General features: G+C 36.0%; 1 protein-coding gene across 1 annotated transcript in view; it reads right to left on the reverse strand.

Moving 5' to 3' along the window:
• The window catches only part of COG5 (component of oligomeric golgi complex 5), a 267,212-nt gene that overhangs the window by 86,160 nt on the left and 153,366 nt on the right, over nt 1–27,686 (reverse strand). Inside the window, exons 9-11 of the mRNA XM_043463038.1 lie at nt 23,820–23,932; nt 23,275–23,352; nt 2,770–2,851 (exon numbers count right to left, since the gene is read on the reverse strand). Of these exons, the coding sequence (XP_043318973.1) occupies nt 2,770–2,851; nt 23,275–23,352; nt 23,820–23,932 (273 nt within the window). The remainder of the gene's footprint in view (nt 1–2,769; nt 2,852–23,274; nt 23,353–23,819; nt 23,933–27,686) is intronic.

Below are 27,686 nucleotides of genomic sequence, written 5' to 3' on the forward strand. Positions count from 1 at the left end.
AAGTGGGCACTGGGAAAAAGGAGGGCATGTGGAAAGAGCCAAGGGTTTGTAATGGTTACAGAAAATAAGAAAGCAGATGACCAAAGGTAAGTAGATGATGGTACCATTAAGTGTGCGTGCACACACACACACACACACACACACACACACACACACACACACACACACCCTACGTAATATTGGGTTGGCCAAAAAAGTTCGTTTGGGTTTTTCCATAACTTCTTAAGGAAAACCCAAATGAACTTTCCGGCCAACTCAGTATTTTGAAATGCACTTATAAAAACTGCTTTTAAAGCTAGATGACAGACTTCTGCTGCTGGTAAGATGTGGTAACATGAACAAGAATTACTCTCCTCTCTGAAATAACCAAAAGACAAACAAGGTGATGATATGATATGATATAATGATTTTTAAAACACTGAACACAATGTGATCCTTGAGAAACAGGAAATAGCAGCCTGTGACTGCTGGCAGTTGTTTCCAGGCTATGGCACAGGAAAGTGGAAGCAATCTTTCTCCCTCTATGGTCCTCAAGACCAGGAAGACAATGAGAATTCACAAGACAACATGCCAGAGAGAGCTGCACAAAAAGAGAACTGCAAAGATCTGCAAATGATTCACCCTGAGTATTCAGCAAAACACTAATCAGTATATGTGAGAGAAAGCTTCCAGAGTTTGGGGGGTAAAAACAAGCATAAAGATTAAAGAGAATATACCTGTTCCTCATGCAAGACTGGGAAGAGTGCCTGTTCCCTAAAGCCAAACTAAAAAACCAAAACTATTTGGTAGAGTAATACGAGTCTAGCCTCAGCAGTGGGAAATAATTAGCTCCAAAGTAAACACTGCTCAGGTTTTGCCAATAAATCTAAAAAGCAAGACTCAAAGGGATCAAAATTATTTTTCAGCAAATTGACAGTATCCAAGAGTAAGACTACTGACTGGAAGACAAAAGTATCTAGTACCAAACAAGGTAAAATTCATGTCTGATACTCAATCACAAATTATTAGATATACAAAAAAGTAGAGAAAAATATCAGTGATGAGAAGAAAATTCAATCAACCAGACACAGAAATGACACAGGACTGAATTATAGACAAGGGCATTTCCATTCCAGTTCCACTCCCTAGAGTTGAAAATGAGCAGAAGCATGTGGGGCTCCAATGCATGGAAGACTTTGGATCCCCCATTCTGTGTTTGTAGGGAGTAGACTCCTGCTTTCCTGACCTTCCCTGAGTTCCAGAGTTCCTTGTGCCATCACAAGAGGAATTATCATACATTGTTGATGTGGATGAAAAATCATACATTCATCTTAGGAAACAGTTCAACAGTTATTTGAAGGTAAACATATATGTATCAAATGATAAGGAAATTCCACTCAACCATTTACCCAAGAGAATGAAGACATATGTCTACAAAAGATCTATATGTAAAGGATTACAGTAGCTTTACTCATAATAACCTCAAACTTTAATAACCCAGTTATCCTCCAACTGGGGAATAGACAAATAGCATATATCTATACAATGAAAGTTTAGCAGAAATAAAAATAGACTCCTGGAACATGCAACAACATGAATAAATCTTAAAATAACTATACATTGCTATAAAAGTTCTCATACTGCATGAGTCCAGTTTTATCAAAATCTATGAAAAGCTAACTTATACTGACAGAAAACTCACCATTAGCTGCCAGGAGCCAAGACACAGGAATAAGAAATTGACTAGGAGTACATGAAGGACATTTGGGGGTGATGAAAATGTTCTATGTCTTATAATGGCAATTATAAGGATGTAAACACTTGTCAAAAACTCATAGAATCCTCTGCTTAAAGTTGGTAAATACATGTAAATTACATATTAAAAAAGATGACCAAACAGATACATAAAGCAGAGAAAAGCACAGTATTCTCGGAGTAGAGTGATTTGTAGAAGAAAATGGAGAGAATCAGTCCTAAATAAACCCTCTGCATAAGTTCTCTCCGACCACACAGGAATGAAGACTTCTGTGGTCACTACCTTGCTGCACAGCTCTTTACAAATAGAAGCAGGAAAGCAGGTCCTGTGGTTACTCACCCAGGACTGCCAGGGACTCAGTAATGCTTATGTATACTAGTACTTTCAGTAAATGTTTGTGAATAAAAATTTAACTACACACAAACTCTCAAGTCTTTTAAAAAGTCTCCAAACATTTAATGCTCTTACATTCAGTGATTAGGCAAAAACACTTCCATGATATTAGCTAGTTTGTATATTTCACTGTTTAGAACTACCTTGTGCCATTATTTCACGACAAAAACAAACTGAGAGAAAATTTTTGGATCATATTTGGTTAAGTAACTTTTAACTCGTGGGCATTTCATCTGTTCATTCATCAAATCTTCATTTTTACAAAAAGGAAAAAAACGATAAGGTCTCTGTGTCTTAATATCTCTTAGTTAGGAACTAAAATACTCTAATTAAAATACTCTACAAGCATTAATAAAATTCTTCAACATCAAACATCCTTTCACACAGAAAAAATTCAGAGTTCCCCTGGTTGAATTATGGAGAATTAACTTATTCTTCTGAAGAATTTCATTTCATATTCTAAGTATTTTAAAAGTAAAGAAAAGAACTTATTGCTTATATAACTGAACATACAGGTAACATAAGAAGTGACAATTACCCAGGAGTTTCTGAAAGATATGTTCTATAAACCAATAGATCAAAACTTCTTGAAGTAACTGAAAAACTTTGAAATCAATTTGCAAAATAAATACTATACTTACAATTTGTTGCTGTCTGAAATTGAGAAGAAAGTGCTTGAGTAACTGCATTCCAAAATGTATATAAAATTTCAGCCTGTCCATCCTGTGGCCCAAAAAAAGGGGGGTCTATTATTTTTTTTAATGATAATGGATAAGATATAGCATTGACAATGTATTAAAAATGTATTTAAGTCAAAATTCCTAAGACATCTATCAAACAACGAAATTATTAAGTAACTACATAGAAATGTATAGATGATTCAAATCACGTCTCATGTTCAGATAATCAGTCACCATCATTCTCTGCTACTTACTAGCTGAGTGAGCTTGAGCAAGTTGCTAAATCATTGTATGACTATGGTAACAGTACCTACACTGCAGAATTATTATGAGGATTTTTAAAGTTTTTAAAAGTGAACTCTTGGGAGGGGGGATCGGGATGGGGAATACATGTAAATCCATGGCTGATTCATGTCAATGTATGACAAAAACCACTACAATACTGTAAAGTAATTAGCCTCCAACTAATAAAAATAAATGGAAAAAAAAAAAAAAACTTACTGGGGAAGAAATTCAAAGGAAAGAAAATATTTCTATATTTATCAAATTTAAGTTCACATTTAATATATTCAGCAACATTTGACTTGTACTCATGTTGGTGCCATTTACTACTTAATATAGATAAAAATTGTTACTTAGAAGAGTAAAATAAATTTTCATATGTTTTTAATAAACTAGTGGTCCTCACCCCTAAAAGTTAAAAAAAAAAAAAAAAAAAGTGAACTCTTGGGACAGTTCTTAACATGTAATAAACCCTCAGTGAATGTTAGTTATTACTATAACAATTATCATCATCATTTTATATACAAAAGGCAATTTGTGTGACCATAAGAAAATGAAGAACAAGCATACTTAGATTAAGACTGACCAGCAGGATATAATTCACCAACTACAAAAGAGAACTGCCTGAATAATAGATATAATTTTGTGTTTTCTTTTTTACATCACAGAAATTACTATTTGGAATAAGAAATGGCAACCCACTCCAGTTTTCTTGCTGGGACAATTTCATGGACAGAGGAGCCTGGCAGGTTACAGCCCATGGGGTCACAAGAGTAGGATATGACTGAGTACAAATTACTATTACTCAGCTTAGCAGGATACTATCATTCAACTGTTAATACATATTTTAGAAAGTAATTAGTACAAGAAAGGATAAACATTAGTTTAAGTATCATTTGTTAAAATAAGAAAGCATTTTAATACTGTTAAAGCAAAATGGCACTTCTAGAAATTTTACCAAGTCCTTTAATGAACTTCTACATGTGTGGTATATAATATCAAATTGTTGATATTCTATTTTTGAAGTACAAGAATGCCAATTTCACATGGTTCACTTTAATCACATAAATATGTATAATGCTCAAATATGACTACTCTCATAAAAAAGAATAATTAAGAAATTCATTAATTCTGTTTTAGTTTTGCACTTGCAAAAATGAAATTCTACTTTTCAAGATTATAAAGAAAATGAACTATGAAAAATACTGATTTCTCACTTCTATATCTACATACATATCTATTTTCCTTGTTATTTGTTTCTTTAGTAAGTCTTTTGTTTTGATTTCAAATGGGTATTGTGTATCAGAAAAATAGGAAAATCAAATGGTTGCTAGTTTCTTACTCAGGGATCAAAAAGCAGATTCAGATCACCAAGATTTTATGCAGTATGTGTATTGTATGTGTGCATGCTCAGTTGCTCAGCGGTGTCCGACTCTGCAACCCTATGGACTGCAGTCTGCCAGGCTCCTCTGTCCATGGAATGTTCCAGGCAAGAATACTGGAATGGGCTGCCATTTCCTCCTCCAGGGGATCTTCTGGACCCAGAGATCGAACCTGCATCTCCTATGTCTCCTGCATTGGTAAGCAGATGCATTGTACATCATATAGCCTAAAATGGATGTTTTTCCAACAAGGACCTATAATAGCACAAGGAATTACATTCAGTATCTTGCAATAACTTCTAATGGAAAAGAATCTGGAGAAGTATCTATATATACTATATATAAAACTATAACTGAATCACTTTGCTGTACTGTAACTAATGCAACATTGTAACTGATTATAAACTTTAGTTTAAAAAACTTTTTCATCAAATTAAAGAATCACTATAATACATCACATTAACAAAATGAAGGACAAAACCACATGATCATCTCAACTGATAGACAAAATAGCATTAGACAAAGTTCAACACACTTTCATGATAAAACCACTCAATAAGCTAGGAAATTATCACAACATAATAAAGGCCATATATGACAAGTCAACAGGTAACATCATAATGGTAAAAATCTGAAAGCTAAGATGCAGAACATTTGATGACTATATATATATATATATACACAAATACATGTGCATATATATATATGCTTCTATACACACACACACACACACTTAAATAAGAAAATAGGTCAATCTTGCTTAAGCATACAAATACAAAATTCTCAGGTATAATAGTAAATTGACTTTGTTTTTCGAATTATCTACCTAAACAAGTTGGATTTATGTCAGCAATGTATCACTAAATATGATGAAATGTATTAATGCAATAGCCCAATGTTTCCAATAAGGAAATCTACAGAATCATGTAGCTGAGTGAAAAAAAGGCAATTAATACCCTTCATTTAAATTAACAAAATACTTAATATCCAGTTCTCATTTTTTAAAAAAATTCATAGAAAACAATGCATAAAATGATTCCTGTTCTTTTAAAACTGTGGTTAAAAAACACAAAATTTACCATATTAGCCACTTTGAGGAAGACAGTAGTGTTAATTCCATGTACATTGTTGTACAACAGATCTCTGCAACTTTGCCACTTGCAAATCTGAAACTCTATAACTAATGAACTACTCCCATTTTCATTCTCCTCCAGCCCTTGCAAACTACCTATTTTCCAAGAATGTAACTATATAAAATATGTGTGCTTTTTGTGATCAGACTGTTTCATTTAGCATGATGTCAAGTTTCAACCATCTTTAGCATCTTGTTTAAGACTAAACAATATTCCATTGTATGTATGTACACATGTATGTCTGTGCCTGTAACATATTTTCTTTTTTTTTAAGCAACATTTCTTTTTTTTTAATTTATTTGTTTTAATTGGAGGCTAATTACTTTACAATATTGTAGTGGTTTTTGCCATACATTCACATGAATCAGCCATGGGTGTACATGTGCTCCCCATCCTGAACCCCCCTCCCACCTCGCTCCCCATCCCATCCCTCAGGGTCATCCCAGTGTACCAGCCCTGAGCACCCTGTCTCATGCATCAAACCTGGACTGCCAATCTGTTTCACATATGAAAATATATATGTTTCAAAGCTATTCTCTCAAATCATTCCACCCTTGCCTTCTCCCACACAATCCAAAAGACTGGTCTATACATCTGTGTCTCTTTTGCTGTCTCGCATATAGGGTCATTGTTACCATCTTTCTAAATTATATACATATGTGTTAGTATACTGTATTGGTATTTTTCCTTCTGACCTTCACTCTGTATAATAGGCTCCAGTTTCACCCACCTCATTAGAACTGATTCAAATGTATTCTTTTTAATGGCTGAGTAATATTCCATTGTGTATATGTACCACACCTTTCTTATCTGTTTGTCTGACGATGGACATCTGGGTTGTGTCCATGTCCTGGCTATTATAAACTGTGCTGCGATGAACACTGGGGTAGACGTGTCTCTTTCAATTCTGGTTTCCTCAGTATATATGCACAGCAGTGGGAACGCTGGGTCATCAGTTCAGTTCAGTCGCTCAGCCATGTCCGACTCTCTGCGACCACACGAACCGCAGCATGCCAGGCCTCCCTGTCCATCACCAATTCCCAGAGTCCACCCAAACACCATGTCCATTGAGTCAGTGATGCCATCCAACCATCTCATCTTCTGTTTTCACCTTCTCCTCCTGCCCTCAATCTTTCCCAGCATCAGGGTCTTTTCCAATGAGTCAGCTCTCCACATCAGGTGGGCAAAGTATTGGAGTTTCAGCTTCAACATCAGTCCTTCCAGTGAACACCCAGGACTGATCTCCTTTAGAATGGACTGGTTGGATCTCCTTGCGGTCCAAGAGACTCTCAAGAGTCTTCTCCAACAACACAGTTCAAAAGCATCAATTTTTCGGTGCTCAGCTTTCTTAACAGTCCAACTCTCACATCCACACATGACCACTGGAAAAATCATAGCCTTAACTAGACAGACCTTTGTTGACAAAGCAATGTCTCTGCTTTTTAATATGCTGTCTAGGTTGGGCACAACTTTACTTCCAAGGAGCAAGCGCCTTTTAATTTCATGGCTGCAGTCATTATCTGCAGTGATTTTGGAGCCAGGAAAATAAAGTCAGCCACTGTTTTCACTGTTTCCCCATCTATTTGCCATGAAGTGATGGGACCAGATGCCATGATCTTAGTTTTCTGAATGTTGAGCTTTAAGCCAACTTTTTCACTCTCCTCTTTCATCAAGAGGCTCTTTAGTTCCTCTTCAGTTTCTGCCATAAGGGTGGTATCATCTGCATATCTGAGGTTATTGATATTTCTCCCAACAGTCTTGATTCCAGCCTGTGCTTCCTCCAGCCCAGCGTTCCTCATGATGTAACTCTGCATATAAGTTAAATAAGCAGGGTGACAATATACACAGACTTGATGTATTCCTTTTCCTACTTGGAACCAGTTGTTGTTCCATGTCCAGTTCTAACTGTTGCTTCCTGACCTGCATACAGGTTTCTCAAGAGGCAGGTCAAGTGTTCTGGTATTCTCATCTCTTTCAGAATTTTCCACAGTTTATTGTGATCCACACAGTCAAAGGCATTGGCATAGTCAATAAAGCAGATATAGATGTTTTCTGGAACTCTCTTGTTTTTTCGATGATCCAGTGGATGTTGGCAATTTGATCTCTGGTTCCTCTGCCTTTTCTAAAAGCAGCTTGAACATCTGAAAGTTCACGGTTCATGTATTGCGGAAGCCTGGCTTGGAGAACTTTGAGCATTACTTTACTAGCGTGTGAGATGAGTGCAATTGTGTGGTACTTTGAGCATTCTTTGGCATTGCCTTTCTTTGGCATTGGAATGAAAACTGACCTTTTCCAGTCCTGTGGCCACTGCTGAGTTTTCCAAATTTGCTGACATATTGAGTGCAGCACTTTCACAGCATCATCTTATAGGATTTGAAATAGCTCAACTGGAATTCCATCACTTCCACTAGCTTTGTTCGTAGTGATGCTTACTAAGGCCCACTTGACTTCACATTCCAGGATGTCTGGCTCTAGGTGAGTGATCACGCCATTGTGATTATCTGGGTTGTGAAGATCTTTTTTGTACAGTTCTTCTCTGTATTCTTGCCACCTCTTCTTAGTATCTTCTGCTTCTGTTAGGCCCCTACCATTTCTGTCCTTTATTGAGCCCATCTTTGCATGAAATGTTCCCTTGGTATCTCTAATTTTCTTGATTTCATATGGCAGTTCTATTTCCAGTTTTTTAAGGAATCTCCATACTGTTCCCCATGGTGGTTGTACTAGTTTGCATTGCCACCAACAGTGTAAGAGGGTTCCCTTTTCTTCACGCCCTCTCTAGCATTTATTGTTTGTAGACCTTTGGTTAGCAGCCATTCTGACCGCTTGAGATGGTACCTCATCGTGGTTTTGATTTGCATTTCTGATAATCAGTGAAGTTGAGCATCTTTTCATGTGTTTGTTAGCCATCTGTGTCTTCTTTGGAGAAATGTCTGTTTAGTTCTTTGGCCCAGTTTTTGACTGGGTCATTTATTTTTCTGTAATTGAGCTGCAGGAGATGCTTGTATATTTTGGAGATTAATTCTTTTTCAGTTGCTTCATTTGCTATTATTTTCTCCTGATCTGAAGGCTGTCTTTTCACCTTGCTTATAGTTTCTTTTGTTGTGCAAAAGCTTTTAAGTTTAATTAAGTTTAATTAATTTGCTTATTTTTGCTTTTATTCCCATTACTCTGGGAGGTGGGTCATAGAGGATCCTGCTATGATTTACATCAGAGAGTGTTTTGCCTATGTTCTCCTCTAGGAGTTTTATAGTTTCTGGTCTTACATTTAGATCTTTAATCCATTTTGAGTTTATTTTGTGTATGGTGTTAGAAAGTGTTCTAGTTTCATCTTTTACAAGTGGTTGACCAGTTTTCTCAGCACCACTTGTTAAAGAAGTTGTCTTTTTTCCATTGTATATCCTTGCCTCCTTTGTCAAAGATAAGGTGTCCATAGGTGTGTGGATTTATCTCTGGGCTTTCTATTTTGTTCCATTAATCTATATTTCTGTCTTTGTGCCAGTACCATACTGTCTTGATGACTGTGGCTTTGTAGTAAAGCCTGAAGTCAGGCAGGTTGATTCCTCCAGGACCATTCTTCTTTCTCAAGATTGCTTTGGCTATTTGAGGTTTTTTGTATTTCCATACAAATTGTGAAATTATTTGTTCTAGTTCTGTGAAAAATACCGTTGGTGGCTTGATAGGGATTGCATTGAATCTACAGATTGCTTTGGGTAGTATACTCATTTTCACTATATTGATTCTTCCGATCCATGAACACTGTATATTTCTCCATCTATTTGTGTCATCTTTGACTTCTTTCATCAGTGTTTTATAGCTTTCTATATATAGGTCTTTTGTCTCTTTAGGTCAGACAGTTTGATTGCTTCTATCTCTTGGCTATTACAAATAATGCTGCAATGAACATGACAGGGTAAATCTCTCTTTAAGATCCTGTTTACAATTCTTTTGGAACTCTATCTCCAGAAGTGAGATTGCTGAATTATACATTAATTCTATTTTTACTTTTTTTGAGAAAACTCTAAACTGTTTTTCTTAGCGGCTGCACCATTTTACATTCCTAATAACGATGTACAAGGGTTCTGATTTCTCCACATCCTCACCAACACTTGTTTTCTGTTTTGAAAAGTCATGCTAACCAGTGCATGTGATATCTCATCATGATTTTGATTTGTAGTTCCTGATGATCAGTGGTGCTGATGATCTTTTAATTTGCTTGTTGGTCATTTGCATGTCTTCTTTGAAGAAATGTCTATTTGTATGTCTATTCAAGTCCTTCACACATTTTTTTAGTTGAGTTACCTGGTTTTTTGTTACTGCTGCTGAGTTGTAGGAGTTCTTTATATATTATGAACATCAATCCGTTATGAAATATATAGCTTGCAAATATTTTCTCTCATTCCGTGGGTTGCCTTTTCATTCTATTGTTTCCTTTGTCACAGAGAAGTTTCAAAGTTTGATGTAGTCCTATATTTGCTTTTCTAGCCTGTGATTTTGGTGTTATATCCATTAAATCACTGCCAAGTGCAATGTTATGAAGATTTCCCCCTGTTTTCTACTATGAGTTTTAAAATTTTAGTTCCTATATTTAGGGTTTTAATTCATTTTGAATTCATTTTTTAATACAGTAGGGTTTTAATTCATTTTGAATTGATGTTTTAATACAGTTTAAGGTAAGGGTCTAATTTCTTTATTTTGCACATGAACATACAATTTTCCAGCATCATTTCTAGAAGAGACTAGTAATAAAAAGTTTGCGTGACCCTCTTTATTCTACATACCATTGTTTGTCTTTTTTTAATCTGAAATTAATACTGTCACTATTGCTTTCATTTGAGAAATGTTTATCAATCCATTTATTTTATTCTTTCAAGTTGTTTGTTTTTTGGTGTGACTCTTATAAATCTATTTTATTTTTAAACATTGTTTTGTCTTTTAATAAGGAAACTACAAACCAAATATGTTTAACTAATAGGTAAATATGTTTAACTAATAGGTTGTTTCAGCTTTTATCATCTCATTGTGTTTCCTTTGTTTTCTCAGTTTGTTCTGTGGGTTATTTTTGTTTGCTTTTATCTTCTCTAGAGGCTTTTCATTTATTCATTTTGGATGTGTCATTATCTATTCCTACAACTAACCATAAATTTCTTTGAGGCAACTCATCTCTATAATTCTACAGAATTACTGAAATAGATTCCTAGAAATAACAGGAAATCTTCAAGGCTTTTTAGAATTGCCAAAGTAAACAAGAAAATTCTAAGACATAGACATGCCATTTTAAAAGAAAACATAGGGTCCCAGATAATCTGGCTACTTCTTCCTTTTTAGTGGCAATTCACTTAAAACTTCAAAGCCAGAAAGTATGTACTTTTAACTTATTCAGAGAACTCAAAGTGTCCATACTTAGAATGTGTGTGAACCTTGGCTAAGAAATTAATGTTTTCTGAATACCCATTATGTAACAGGCATTGCTGAATGTTATCTCACTTAAATCTTACAACAACCACTAGAGTATAAGCTCCACAATAGTAGAGGTCTCATTTTGTCTTTTTTACCACTCTAATTATAACATTGAGAATGTGACCTGGACATAAAGACACACAATAAATATTTATTTTGAGAATGAGTGGATGACATTTTTATGTCCCTTTTCAGAGTAAAAATAAAGGTAAAAGAGAAAACGTGACTTGCTTAGAATTACACAGAAAGTGGTAGAGCTGGGATTTGATCTAAAGTCTGTTTGGTTGAGTGTTGTGTGTGCTAAGTCAGTTCAGTCAGTCATGTCCGATTCTGTGCAACCCCATGGGCTGCAGCCTGCCAGAATCCTCTATCCATGGGATTCTCCAGCCAAGAACACTAGAGTGGGTTGCCATGCCCTCCTCCAGGGGATCTTCCTGACCCAGGGATCAAACTCACGTCTCTCATGTCTCCTGCATTGGCAGGTGAGTTCTTTACCACTAGTGCCACCTGGGAAGCTCCTATTAAAGTATTAGTCGCCTTTAACTTGACTTCCAAAACCTTATATGGTATGATTGTGAAAGAGTCAATTCCTAGGTAGGTTGATAAGAAGTCCAAGGGTCCCCAAGGGAAGAGGGGTCTGGAATTCTCAAGGAGGAGAAAAGGACAAACTTTTTTTTTTTCTCCCTCTACTTTCCTTAGTCTTAGTCACATAAAAGCTTTTTGTCTGTAAGCCTGGAACTGATGATTACACAACTAACAACTGGGTTTGGACTAAGGATTATATAGCAGGGATGTATCCTGCTTGAGGACAGTTTCTCCTTCCTGAGGGCCTTCTGGCTAATCCTGTTATCTTGAAATGTGGATTGTGGGAGTGGGTCTCTTTGCAACCTCCGGACATTCTTTTGACTCACTGTAATAACTAATTGGAGAGTATATAACTCCATTGCTAATACTAGCAAGGGGGCACTCTTTCTGCCCCCTTCTGATGTCTATGTCAGAAGCTTTCTCTATCCCTTTTATCTTTAATAAAACTCTATTGCACAAAAGCTCTGAGTGATCAAGCTTCGTTTCTGATCCCGGATTTAATTTTTCTCTTCCGGAGGCCAAGAATCCCGGCGTCTTTTCATGGGCCAACAATAACCTTTCAATTGTCCCAGTCTATTTCTCTTGTTACACCCCACTGAGATCAAAGATTCAACCACACTCCAATTCTTTCAGGTTCTTGAAGGTTCTTTTGTAGTTTCTCCCAGTTATTAGCCTTTAAACTAGAACCTTCATCAGTTAATTTAGGTATCATTTCTCTTGGTTACCCTATGTTTTGGTGTGCTCTATTAAATATATCTATTGCACCCCATATTCCCCATCATAATTACATTTTCCCATTTAAATAAAGGAACAGAGCAGTGGTCAAGAAGAGGAAGCCTGAAAGTAGGGTATTAAAGTTCAAATCCAGACTCTACCACCTCTACTGATAGAACCTGTGGGGCATCTGAGTGAAGATGATCTAGGACATGGAAAAGATACAACTCTTGCTTAAGAATAAAATCTAAGCTGGAGAAAGAAATTTAGGTGTTATCACCATTTGAAGGTGGTAGAAACTATTAGAATGTGTGAACTTTTCTATAGATTGTATATGGCAAAAGAAGAAAAGGAAAGGACCCAGAGGAACAAGACTACTTAAAGGTTGGGAAATAAATAATTTAGAGTGGGGAAAGAGAAGTGGGTAGAGCTCGGGCACAAGTTAGTGATTGATGAAACTGAATGATGGATACATAGGGAGTCACTGCCCTATTTTTGGTTCTATTTTAGCTTTTGTTTGAAATGTTAATAATAAAATGTTTTTAAAAGAAGGGCAGGTGGAGGTAGACGAACTGATGAAGGATTCTGAAAAGATGCACTATTTGTGAAAGGGGAAAGCAGAAGTCATTACTACCTCAAAGGAATAAAGTGGAGTGAGCATAAGGATCTGATAGTTGGGGCATTATAATTCTTTTAGTAAGAATTGTTTCAGTGGAGCAGAAGCTTGATTTCAATGGTTTGGAACAAAACAAGTAAGAAATAGAGATACCAAGTAGTTGATGGAAATCTTGGCATGATGGGAAGAAATGCTTACAGAGAGGTAGAGGACCAAAGATTTTGCTCCGGTTTTGGGTTTAGATGGTAGGTCCTTGGAAGGACGTAAGTGGGAAAGGTGGATATTGGAGAAAGCAGAGAATGCCCCAGACACAGATAAAATGTAGAACGCAAACAAAAGTAGAGGGACAAATCTGAGAAAAGAGAAGATACAACCAACAACCTAATACAATTCAAAGAAGATGATACAATCTTTGGTACAGAAAGGGAAGGCAAGGAACAATTCAGGGAGATTTTTTTAAGACAGTAAACTATAGTCCATAGGGTCACAAAGAGTCAGACACGACTGAAGCGACTTAGGACAGACGGACGGATGAACTGGATGAGACAAGGTAAGAGGGAACCAGGGGTAATTAAGTTATAATCAAAGGACAAGAGGAAGTCAAAGGTTTGGCAACAAGTCTGTGCCAGAGATTTCTGTGGAGAGATCATGTTGTAAGAAAGCCTGAAGACTCGATTAAAAAAACCAAACAGATATGAGTTTTATATTAGCTCTTAACCATCTTCTGGGTGAAAGCAGAGGGAGCCTAGAGAAGCAAATATAAAGCAAAGAAAAAAGTTATATTTACTGGAAAAGAGCCTTCGGGAAGCAACATTTTGCTCTGATTACAAAAAAAGAAGGTATAGAAATTCAGTAGGGACTTTAAGATGAACACCAAAAAGCAAAATGAGAACACCTATGCAACCAAAAGAATTCCACTTAAAATCAAAATGTTGGCTTTTATATGCATATTGTTCTAAAATAAAAGAGTATTTGTGGTACAATCTACTTGCTGTTTTAAGAAATGGGGGCTTAGATAAGGTGGCAGTGGGAGAAGTGAAAAGTAAACAGATTTCAGTTAACTTCTGATGACTGAACAGATAGGACTTGTTAAAATGTATGAAAATGTAGAGCTAAATACAAAAAACATACACAAAATGTTAACATAAGTTATCTCTGGGTGACAGGCTTAAACATGATGCTTCCTTTATTCTTTTTAATTTTTTGGAGGAGTAATTATGATAATCTAACTTAAACTCCGGGAGTTGGTGATGGACAGGGAGGCCTGGTGTGCTGCGACTCATGGGGTTGCAAAGAGTTGGACATGACTAAGCGACTGAACTGAACTGAACTTAATTCTAAAGGCAAGAATAAATCCTTGATGTAAAAAATTCAGTACTGAAATACACATGGCAAAAACTTAAAGTTCCTCTTCAAATTCAAATTCAAATCCCTTATCCCACACTTTTCCCCTAGAGATCATCAAGTTAAAGAGTTTTAAAGTTATAGGAGCTAAAAATAAAATAAAATAAAGGGTTTTAAAACCCTTTCCACATAGTTTACTGTAGTGTTTCTCAACCTTTCTTTTCATTATTTCCCCTCCAAAATGGAAACTAATTATACATATGTAATATATATTATACTAAAATAATTATACAATGTAATTGAACTTAATTTAAATTTAACTTAGTCTTTCCCTAATGACAGATACTAAATACTAAGGAATAAGATTTGGTGCAGTAGAATTGAACTCTGGAGGGCACTCAAAACCATTGTAATATATGATTGTGTTTATCCTTTTCCCCAAAAAACAGAACCATTTCTTCCTCTTGGGGTCAATACTGCCCTTGTTGAGAATGCATGGTGAACCGGTGTTTAAATAGACTGTCAGTCAAATTAGATTTAGTATGAACCATATTCTCCTTCAAACTTTTCCCTTGGCTTCCTTTATCATATTCCATTTGACTTCATTCTCTTGAGGTACTCCCTGTGGCCTCTTCTGTTACAATGTTTCCTAAACTTAGTGAATGTAAATATTTTTAAATACACATTCTAATATATGTTTACTTATTTGTTTAAAATTATATATCTGTTGTTGCTGTTTAGTGACCACATCATGTCCAATTCTTTGCGACCCCATGCACTATAGCCCACCAGGCTCTCTTGTTCATGGAATTTCCTAGCCAAGAATACTGAAGTGGGTTGACATTTTCTTCTCCAAAATTATAAATAAATACTACTATATTAATAAAATATGTGCAATATAAAATGTACAAAAAATAGTTTAAAGGATGAAACTTAAAAAAAGGATGGGTAGAAATTATAACTGTCTTTTTCCATGTAAAACTGCATACACACTTTGGAAAAAACAGAGCTCTATATAAATTTTATACATTGCATTTTCAAGGTACTTTCTTTTCTCTCCATAGACAATTCTACCTATTACTATGGCTTTGACCATCATCTATGACGTTTAGTTCAGTTCAGTCACTCAGTCGTATCTGACTCTTCGTGAACCCATGGATTGCAGCACACCAGGCTTCCCTGTCCATCACCAACTCCCAGAGCTTACTCAAACTGATGTGAGCCATCCAACCATCTCATCCTCTGCCATCCCCTTCTCCTCCTGCCTTCAATCTTTCCCATCATCAGGGTCTTTTCCAGTGAGTCAGTTCTTCGCATCAGGTGGCCAAAGCACTGGAGTTTCAGCATCAACATCAGTCTTTCCAATGAATATTCAGGACTGATCTCCTTTAGGATGGACTGGTTGGATCTCCTTGCAGTCCAAGGGACTTTCAAGAGCCTTCTCCAACACCACAGTTCAAAAGTGTCAATTCTTCAGCACTCAGCTTTCTTTATAGCCTAACTCTCACATCCATACATGACTACTGGAAAAACGATAGCTTTGACTAGATGGAACTTTGTTGGCAAAGTAATGTCTTTGCTTTTTAACATGCTGTCTAGGTTGGTCTAGGATGGTCTAGGTTTTCTTCCAAGGAGTAAGCGTCTTTTAATTTCATGGCTGCAGTCACCATCTGCAGTGATTTTGGAGCCCAAAAAAATAAAGTCAGCCACTGTTTCCATCATTTCTCCATCTATTTGCCATGAAGTGATGGGACCAGATGCCATGCTCTTAGTTTTTAGAATGTTGAGTTTTAAGCCAACACTTTCACTCTCCTCTTGCACTCTCGTTAAGAGGATCTTTAGTTCTTCTTCACTTTCTGCCATAAGGGTGGCATCATCTGCATATCTGAGGTTATTGAGTTTTCCCAGCAATCTTGATTCGAGCTTGTGCTTCATCCAGCCCATCATTTCTCGTGATGTAACTCTGCATATAAGTTAAATAAGCAGGTACATCTCCCAAATTTATGTCTCCAGTGGATGCCTCTTCTGAGTTCCAGACTCTATATTAAATTGTCTAACTGAATCTTCCCTTGAATGTGCCATGAGCACCTGAATACCGAACATATCTTCCTCCTTCTCTATCTCACCACTTCTAATCTATGACTAAGATGCGTCGGTATTATCTCCTGAATAATTCTCAAATCAATGCAACTGTCTCCATTTTCACTGGCATCAATGTAAATTATTGCTGTAGGCTATTTAGTCTTGACAAAATTCATATGTTGAAGTCCTAACTGAAACCACCCATACATGAAAACGTAATCATATTTGGAGATTGGGTCTTTAAAGAAGTAATTAAGTTAAAACAGAGTCATTAGGGTGTCCTTATAAGAAGAGGAAATCTGAAACACAGACACATACAGAAGGAAAATGATGTAAAGACACAAGGAGAAGACAGCTCTATGGACATTTGCCTACAAGTCTTTGGATATATTCTTTCATTTCTCTTGGATTAATAACTAGGAGCATATTGCTAAGTCATATAATACATGTATGTTTAACTTTTTAAGGAAAAGACAAATTGTTTTCTAAAGTGGTTTTCTAAATGTAAAATTTTCTAAAATTTTACATTTTCCTTCAGCAGTATATGAGAGTTACGATTGCTCCATATCCTCACCAACACATGGTATGTTTAGGTCTTTCAACTTTTAGATATGTACTTAAATGACAAAAACCATTTTAACTTTTCACTTCCAAACTGGAAGTTTTTATTTCTTTTTCTTTATCATTACACTAGTTAAGAAAATGTTAAGCAGAAGCAGTGAGAGCACAAAGAATACTTGTCCTCCTACCTGATCATTTCTTAATGGCCACTTCTCATTTTTTTATTCCATCTTTACTTCTAAAACCTATGCAGGTATTCTAGATTCTTTATCAATTAATTCTAACATCTGAAGTCCATAGCATCCTTGAGAAGTTCTTTAGGAGTCTAAAACCTGTTTTGAATTGTGTTTATTTTTCCTGCTAACTCTCAATCACAGATTCTAGTCTATTTATATGACTGGTGATTATCAACTATGAGTTCATAGTTGGATGACCTTAACATGTGGAGAATTCTGACAGCTAAAACTAGAAATGCTTTCCTCTACAGAGGATCTGCACTTGCTTTATGTGAGAGTAGGTACTGTTACCAACCAAGGAACATGTTAGCCACAGTCACATGTCTCAAGATCTCAGGAGCTTTAATGCAAGGTTCATTCTCCCACCATGCTAGAGACCCAGAGCTTAGTGGACTGACCCCATCACTGACATGAACATTTGACTGCAGAGCAACTTCAGCATTTGCAATGACTTAGAGCTCACACATCTCCACTACAGTTTCAACTACTTTATCTGCTTATGTGTATCTGTATATGCATATGCCCCTCAGAGATTCTCTTACTTTTGGCAGGGCCAAAAGCATTAAAAGTTATGCTTTTCTAACACCTAAAATTTATTTTAGCAGGGAGAGGGCTCTTAAAAATAACTCGTCTTCCATGGAAGCAGCCTAGATGTCCATCAGCAGATGAATGGATAAGAAAGCTGTGGTACATATACACAATGGAATATTACTCAGCCATTAAAAAGAATACATTCAAATCAGTTCTAATGAGGTGGATGAAACTGGAGCCTATCATACAGAGTGAGGTAATTCAGAAAGAAAAACACCAATACAGTATATTAACACATATATAAGGAATTTAGAAGATGGTAATGATGACCCTATATGCAAGACAGCAAAAGAGATGCAGATGCAAAGAACAGACTTCTGGACTCTGTGGGAGAAGGCGAGGGTAGAATGATTTGAGAGAATAGCATTGAAACATGTATATTATCATATGTGAAACAGATCGCCAGTCCAGGTTTGATGCATAAGACAGGGTGCTCAGGGCTGGTGCACTGGGATGACCCGAAGGGATGGGATGGGGAGGGAGGTGGGAGGAAAGGTCAACACGGGGAACACATGTACACCCATGGCTGATTCATGTAAATGTATGGTTGATTCATGTGAATGTATGGCTAAAACCACCACAATATTGTAAAGTAATTAGCCTCCAATTAAAATAAATTTTTTAAAAAGTAAAAACAAAATATATTTATATCATGAAAAAATAAATAAATAAAAAATAACTCATCCTCAAGCTAGTAAAGCAAAACTCTTCTAAACCTTTACAGATAAGAGTATTTATTGATAATAAATGACTTAGACATGTAAATTGGCTTACTGCCACCTGTTTTTTTAATCAAATTGGGATGCCATTGATAAATGAGTTAAACATTTTGCTCATTTTTCTCTCTAAAATATTTCATATTTGGGTGTCCCAAAATTTTTTTGAGCCTTAAATGCTATTATCAAATCATTTAATACATTAAAAAGGGCAAAAGAAAACATTCTTTTTCATAGTTAAAATCCTTGTTAGTACTACAGCTGCTAAAAATGCTGAATACATTCCAAATATAGCCTAATGCATCCTACACACAGGATGACAAGATTCTGTTCAATGATTTAAAAAAATGCTGGCTTAGAAAATGAAGGTGTCATACCTACACCCCCACACACAGCTAAACTGGTTTAATACTGCAGATAAGAACCTGCAACCTGTTTGCTACTGTTTGGATCCTGAATAATTTGTCAATATCTTGGTACACTCACTTTCAAACAAAGTGCTACATATATTGATGAGTATATAGTGATACTAGAACTTTTTAACTTTAAAAGTTTTAAAAGTTTTTAAAAAGTTGCCAAAATTGGATTTTTGATGTCTAATCAACAGTCTAGAAGTCTTACTTGAACTGAGAAGATATATCCATTCAACTAACCTTTGGAAATAAAAATAATAAGAGGAAAGAAGTATTTTCCACAATTAAGTCATAAATAATTAATACAACTGTAAGTATAAATGTCTTTTCAAATTTATAGAATGAACTGAAATTAACAGGCTAATTTTACAAGTTAACCAGAACATTCATTAAATTAAGCAAAAGCAGAATTAGTTATCTTAATTAAGCAAAAGTATTCAAAAGGCTCTACATTAACTATATATTCTTAAGATTCGTTATACCTGATATAATTGGCCCAATTTTATTTTATACTCAATATGTTTATGCCCTTTTTGACACTATGATGTATTATTTATAGCATGATGAACATTTACTGCAAAACGTTCTGAACTAATAAAGCATTCCAGAAACTATGTACAGGTCTATCAACTGAAATCAGATAGCATAGCAAACAACAAAGCACATTTGGCAATATTACCTTCAAAACTTAAAGTTTTAAAAGTAAACCCTTTTTTGTTTTTTTTGCCTAATAAAATATAAACAATTTAATAATTCTCACAATATCTCACAGAACTGAATGAAGGAAAATCATCACCACTCTTTCTACAACTACAGAATTACCAAATGCTAGATCATAAAGTCGTGATTCTTTAGTAAAGTGAGGCATGTAATCATGACACATTTATAGTGAATCCTTGCTATTGTCTTATTTAAGGAAGCAATATTTCTTAAATTTCTGACACTCAGCATAAACTAATATACTTGCATATCATGTTATCAGAACTGTTAAAAAAAAAAACTGACCTTCTTGCACACTAGAATTCTTTGTTACCATGCACATAGGAAATGTCTAACCTCTAAATAATTTAACTTTTAGAGTTTAAAAAAGACTGAAATAATAATCAGGATAGCAAATTATTGAGCCAATCTCTGAATTAAGTCTACCTTATCTAATTTTCCCTCAGAAAACTTCAGCTCAATGGGTAATATTATCACCCTCATTTGATATCTGACATTCTGAAACATTATAAGACCTACCCAAAGTAGCATAATCAACAAAGGAAATCTTAGTTCTGTCTGATACTAAAGTCCAAGGACCCAGTTCTTAATTACTGTACTATCCTGCCTTTAACATTATTTGACTAGATGTTCAGAAAGGTAACCTTTAAATATCTGGCTACTCAAATTATTTAAAAAAAAAAACTATACTTAATTCAATAAAAATTATTTTAGAAAATTTTAAGATTTTTTAACCACTTGTATTGACTATAAGAGATAAATTTTCAATAATGAACATGGCAAGGCAGTTCATTTTTCTTCATATAAAGTCTTAGAAACTTAACTAATCAAGTTTTTCCTATAAATATAATCTTTTTAAAATTCATAGGAAATATAAAATCAATCAGTGGCATACCACTACACACCTACTAAAATAGCTAAAATCCAAAACACTGACAATATCAAATGCTGACGAAGATGTGGAGCAATAGGAACTTTGTTTCTTTGCTAATAGGTATGTAAAATAATACAGCCACAATGACAGATAGTTTGGCAGTTTCTTACAAAGCTAAAAATACTATAATATACAGCAATCATGTGCTTTGGTATTTACTCAAATCAGCTAAAAGTTTATATGCACACAAAAATCTGCACATGAAGGCTTATAACAATTTAAATCATAATTGTCAAAAAAAATGGAAGCGACAACACGTCCTTCAATAGGTGAATGGGTAAATAAACTAGGTCTATGTACAAAGTAAAATATTATTCAGTGACTAAAAGAAATGAGCAATCAAGCAACAAAGACATGAAGAAACCTTAAGTGCATATTACTAACAGAAACCAGTATGAAAAGGCAACCTACTGTATGATTCCAATTATATGATATTCTATAAAAGATAAAACTCTAAAGACAGAAAAAAAAATCAGTGGTTGTCAGGGGTTAAGAGAGAAGTGTGGAAAGGATGCAAAGTTGCAGCACTGAGTATTTTTAAGTGTACCTTTTTTGTATGATACTATACACCCACTAGATCATAAAAAAGCAAAAAACATCTATTTCTGCTTCATTGACTACACTAAAGCCTTTGACTATGTGGATTGCAACAAGCTGTGGGAGATTCTTAAAGAAATGGGAATACCAGACCACCTTACCTGTCTCTTGAGAAACATATATGCAGGACAAGAAGCACCAGTTAGAACTGGACATGGAACAATGGACTGGTTCAAAATTGGGGACGGTATACATCAAGGCCGTATACTGTCATCCTGCTTATTTAATGTACATGCAGAGTACACTGCGTGAAATGCCAGGTTGGATGACTCACAAGCTGGAATCAAGACTGCAGGAAGAAATATCAACAACCTCATATATGCAGATGATACCACTTTAATGGTAGAAAGCAAAGAGGGACTAAAGAGACTCTTGATGAAGGTGAAAGAGAAGAGTGACAAAGGTGGCTTAAAACTCAACATTCGGGTGGAGAGAGAGGTGGGAGGGGGGATCGGGATGGGGAATACATGTAAATCCATGGCTGATTCATGTCAATGTATGACAAAAACCACTACAATACTGTAAAGTAATTAGCCTCCAACTAATAAAAATAAATGAAAAAAAAACCCTCAACATTAAAAAAACAAAGATCACGGCATCTGGTCCCATCACTTCATGGCAAAATAGATAGGGAAAAAGTGGAAATACTGACAGATTTTTTTTTCTTGGGCTCCAAAATCACTGTGGATGGTGATGGCAGCCATGAAATTAAAGGATGCTTGCTGGGCTTCCCTGGTAGCTCAGTGGTAAAGAATGTGCCTGCCAAAGCAGGAGATACAGGTTCAATCCCTGATCCGGGAAGATCTCACATGCAGTTGGACCTGTGCCACAACTACTAAGCTTGTGCTCTAGAGTATGGGAGCTTCAACAACTGAAGCGCATGTGCCTAGAACCCGTGCTCCACAAGAGGAGCCACTGCAATGAGCAGCTCACTGCATCACAGGAGAGTAGCCCCCGCTCGCCACAACTAGAGGAAAGCCTGTGCAGCAATAAAGACCTAGCACAGCCAAAAATTTAAAAAAAAAATTATTTTTTTTAAAAAAATGATGCTTGCTCCTTGGAAGAAAAGCTGCGACAAACCTAGACAGCGTATTCAAAAGCAGAGACATCACTTATCCAACAAAGGTCTGTATTCAAAGCTATGGTTTGCAGTAATCATGTACAGAGGGGAGAGTTGAGCCATAAAGAAGGCTGAGCACCAAAGAATTGATGCTTTCAACTGCTGTGCTGGAGAAGACTCTTGAGAGTCCCTTGGACAGCAAAGAGATCAAACCAGTCAATCCTAAAGGAAATCAATCCTGAATATTCATTGGAAGAACTAATGCTGAAGCTGAAGCTCCAATAATTTGGCCACTTGATACGAAGACCTGACTCACTGGAAAAGACCCTGATGCTGGGAAAGACTGAAGGCAAGAGGAAAAGAAGGCAACAGAGAGTGAGATGGTTGGATGGCATCACGGACTCAATGAACATGAGTTTGAGCAAACTCAGGGAGATAGTGAAGAACAGGGAAGCCTGGCGTGCTGTAGTTCATGGGGTTGCAAAGAGTCAGACATGACTTAGCAACTGAACAATGAACAACAGTAATGAACAATAATGAATAATAATGGTAGAGACAGGAAATTACATATTTGCATAATGCCTTATGCATCCTGCATTGGTGTGGTGCATTTGTTACAACTGATGTCTATAGCCCAGGAGATTGATAACTGACAGAGGAAACTTTACAATATGAAAATATAATACATTAATGTGCTTTATAGGAAAAACTAACAACTGAATGGATCATACCATATTCAGAGAAGGCATTATATGACAGTTTAATAACCTCTAATTAAATCTCTCATACACCAAAAATTTTCATCTTAGTCTCTATCAGGACTTTGAAAACTTTTTAATTAATTAATTAATTTAATTGGAGGCTAAGTACTTTACAATATTGTGGTGTTTTTTGCCATACATTGACATAAAATCAGCCACATGTGTTCATGTGCCCCCATCTGACGTGTAGTCTCTCTGTAAGACAGGAATACAAATAATACTGGCTCATTGTCTTCCAGTATTCCTTAATAAAGAGACAAAAATACTTTCATTTAGACATACCTTAACTATTTCTTCAATGAAACAAATGTGAGAGACAGGATCCCTCTTCTTGGCTAATATTTTTTGTAGATGTTGCACCTAAAAGGAAGGAAAAGAGGGAAAACATACATAACTCAGTATTTTCAAATGTAACAAGCATAGAGTACAGGTACTAGAAACAGTAAGGGAAGGGAAAAGGCATTTTGCTAGAGCCCTTACATACATTATAATTAGTTAAGGAGGTATTTTGAACTTTCAGAGATTTTAAGAAAGCTGCCCAAGATCACACAACTTTGAATAACTAAGAACTAACCCACAGCTCAGCAGGCAGATTCTGCCTGCAAGTGCAGGAGACACAGGAGACTCAGGTTCAACCCCTGGGTCAGGAAGATCCCTGAAGGAGGAAATGGCAACGCAATCCAGTATTCTTGACTGAAAAAAAACCTCCTGTGGACAGAGGAGCCTACTGCACTGTAATCCAAAGGGTTGCAAACAGTCGGACACAACTAAGCACATAGCACGCTAACCCATAATTCATGCTATTTTTCACTCTTTCAAATACTTACCTGACCACAAACAGTAAAAATATGATCCACAAGTTTCTCCATATTGGTCCAGAGGGAAGCACGAAAAGCTGCAGTGTTCCCTGGGGTTGGCATGGTAGATCGTCCAGGTCCCCCTGTTATGACAGACAAAAAAACAAGCAAAATAAAGTGTTTCAAATTTAACAAAATGTATGTTATTATGAAAAGCACATATATGCTAACAAATGAGAAGTTTCTTTATGAAGAAACAATAATTTATCATGAGTGATATAAAAAAGAATCTTAACCTTTTGTGTTTAAGAAATGAAATAAAATCACACACGCGTGCACACACACAGACACACCCCACACACACACCCAACAAAGATAATACACAAAATAAGAATTCCCTGGAGAAGGAAATGGCACCCACTCCAGTATTGGGAAACCGTATGGACAGAGGAGCCTGGCGGGTTACAGTCCAAGGGGTCACAAAGAGTCAGACACGACTGAGTATGCATTCACTAACACTCTCCACAAAAAGAACAAGATACTGCAGCTTAGATATCTCATTTGTTAAATGAAAGTATTAATCTTGACTCTATAAATTATTTGATAAATGTAACATTCTATAAATATTTTTAATTTGAATATAGTTGATTTATTCTATAATTCTTTATAGCAGTTTTTTCCCCCAATCAGAATAGCTCTCCATTACAAAATACTCTTAAAAGGAATCTTAAAACCCCTGCAAATTAAGACTATGCTCCCATTTTCTGTAACTTCTCCTGTTTCCTCTTACCTGACATCCCATGAAGGGATATGACATATCTGATTTTCTGCTTAATTTCAGATAATGTCATCTCACTGTTTTCCACTCACAAATGGGTTGAAGCCTTGCGGATCTGAAGTGTAATCAGTAGAAATATATTGGTACTTACTCAAAACAAAGGAAGGTCTTAAAAGCCACAAAAGCTATAAAATAAATAAGAATTTTTGATAGCTGTTTTTCTCTTTTTTGGGATCTTCTGGCCTTTAACATAAACACTGAACAAACCAGAATCTTAAAAGTGTAGAGGAAGAGAAAATTTTTTAGTAAAACAAGTGAGAAGATCGCTATCATGGGTGAGAGAGTTTTAAATATAAGTCTGCATTCCCAAAGCCATAGATATATAATAACTTCATGAAAATGTGACCACGGATACTAGCAGTGGTATCAGCCTCCAACACATGTGAGTGAAAACTTATCACGTATTTTTTTAATCCATTTGAATATGCCCCAGCTCACCATTCTGTCATGTCAAAGAAACAAAAACTCAGTAACACTGAGAGAAAATTTTCCATTCCATGATATTCTACAGGAGCCATTAATTTCTACCATTCAAAAATTTGGGAAACCACCTCTCGTGTTTAGTTCTCCATCATACCAGGTTCCTTGTTATTTAGAAGCATGCTCGTTTTATACATATACATACATACATATACATACACAAAAATAAATATGTGTATAACTAAGTCAACTTGTTGTGCATCTGAAACACTGTAAGTCAACCACACTTCCATAAAATATATACATTTATAAAAAGAAACGATCGTGGACACAGGCGGATTCAAGTCACCAAGTGTAGTTCTAGCCTTCTTAGAAGCTATCTTACTTGAGCTATGTTCTTTATTTGTGCTTGAACTAAAAGTGCAAAGTACAGGGACAGTAAGTATGGCACATTAATCAAGTGAGTTTGGTTTCAGGTTATTACCTGCTGAATTTGTATGTGGTTAGTTCTACTATTCAGTATGTTGCTGGTATGAGGAAGAAGTCCCTTAATGAAGTCATGTAGGAATGAAAGATGCCCTTGCCATTATGTTCTTAGAAGGAATATTTCCATATTTGTTCATACTTCAGTTATGTTCTATATACAACTAACACCTATAGTTTCAAAAATGCAGATTTTTCTTTGTATCTTGTCTTTATAATAAGGAAATAACTTACTAAATCACATAAATTGATATACTGTGTGTCTAACAAATGCAGAAAATATTTCTTCACCCCCATCCAAAAAAAAAGGAATTAATAAAAATGGTTTCCTAGAGGGGGCAGTTGCAGTGGCAGGAAGTAGGACCAGGTGAGAAGAATAGAGATGGAAGCAGTGAGTCTCTGTGAATCATACAATGATTTAACATGTTTCAAAGTGAATTTAAGTTTACAGGAATGAAAAAAGCAAACTCAAACTAAACACAAACAAATACAGAAACACATAAAACTAATGGTACGTCAAATTAGTAAGATAACCATACAAAGGAAATTAATTATTTCAAGGAATTTTTAATTACAGCATTCTGACTTTAATAAGATACATTTTAGGGGCAAAAAGAATTGCATGTCTATTTGCTTAACAGATGTGTTGCTTTACTGATCGATAAGGAAGAATTTCTTATCTCTCCTTGCTATTCTTTGGAACTCTGCATTCAGAAGCTTGTATCTTTCCTTTTCTCCTTTGTTTTTCACTTCTCTTCTTTTCACAGATATTTGTAACACCTCCTCAGACAGCCATTTTGCTTTTTTGCATTTCTTTTTCTTCAGGATAGTCTTGATCCCTGTCTCCTGTACAATGTCACAAACCTCCATCCATAATTCATCAGGCACTCTGTTTATCAGATCTAGTCCCTTAAATCTATTTCTCACTTCCACTGTATAATCATAAGGGATTTGATTTAGGTCATATCTGAATGGTCTAGCAGTTTCCCCCACTTTCTTCAATTGAAGTCTGAATTTGGCAATAAGGAGTTCATGATCTGAGCCACAGTCAGCTCCCAGTCTTGTTTTTGCTGACTGTATAGAGCTTCTCCATCTTTGGCTGCAAAGAATATAATCAATCTGATTTCAGTGTTGACCATCTGGTGATTTTCCCTGTATAGAGTCTTCTCTTGTGTTGTTGGAAGAGGGTGTTTGCTGTGACCAGTGGGTTCTCTTGGCAAAACTCTATTAGCCTTTGCCCTGCTTCATTCTGCACTCCAAGGCCAAATTTGCCTGTTACTCCAGGTGTTTCTTGACTTCCTACTTTTGCATTCCAGTCCCCTATAATGAAAAGGACATCTTTTTTGGGTGTTAGTTCTAAATGGTCTTGTAGGAAGGTCTTCATAGAACCGTTTGACTTCAGCATCTTCAGCATTACTGGTTGGGGCACAGGCTTGGATTATTGTGATACTGAATGGTTTGCCTTGGAAATAAACAGAGATCATTCTGTCATTTTTGAGATTGCATCCAAGTACTGCATTTCGGACTCTTCTATTGATGATAAATGGCTACTCCATTTCTTCCAAGGGATTCCTGCCCACAGTAGTAGTTACAATGATCATCTGAGTTAAATTCACCCATTCCAGTGCATCTTAGTTCACTGATTCCTAGAATGTTGACGTTTACTCTTGCCATCTCCTGTTTGACCACTTCCAATTTGCCTTGATTCATGGACCGTTTCATGCAAAGAAGGGCTCAATAAAGGACAGAAATGGTAGGGGCCTAACAGAAGCAGAAGATACTAAGAAGAGGTGGTAAGAATACACAGAAGAACTGTACAAAAGAGATCTTCACAACCCAGATAATCACAATGGCGTGATCACTCACCTAGAGCCAGACATCCTGGAATGTGAAGTCAAGTGGGTCTTAGGAAGCATCACTATGAACAAAGCTAGTGGAAGTGATGGAATTCCAGTTGAGCTATTTCAAATCCTATAAGATGATGCTGTGAAAGTGCTGCACTCAATATGTCAGCAAATTTGGAAAACTCAGCAGTGGCCACAGGACTGGAAAAGGTCAGTTTTCATTCCAATGCCAAAGAAAGGCAATGCCAAAGAATGCTCAAAGTACCACACAATTGCACTCATCTCACACGCTAGTAAAGTAATGCTCAAAGT

This window comes from Cervus canadensis, chromosome 3, assembly GCF_019320065.1.
Source record: "Cervus canadensis isolate Bull #8, Minnesota chromosome 3, ASM1932006v1, whole genome shotgun sequence".
In the NCBI taxonomy this organism is placed as follows: Eukaryota; Metazoa; Chordata; class Mammalia; order Artiodactyla; family Cervidae; genus Cervus; species Cervus canadensis.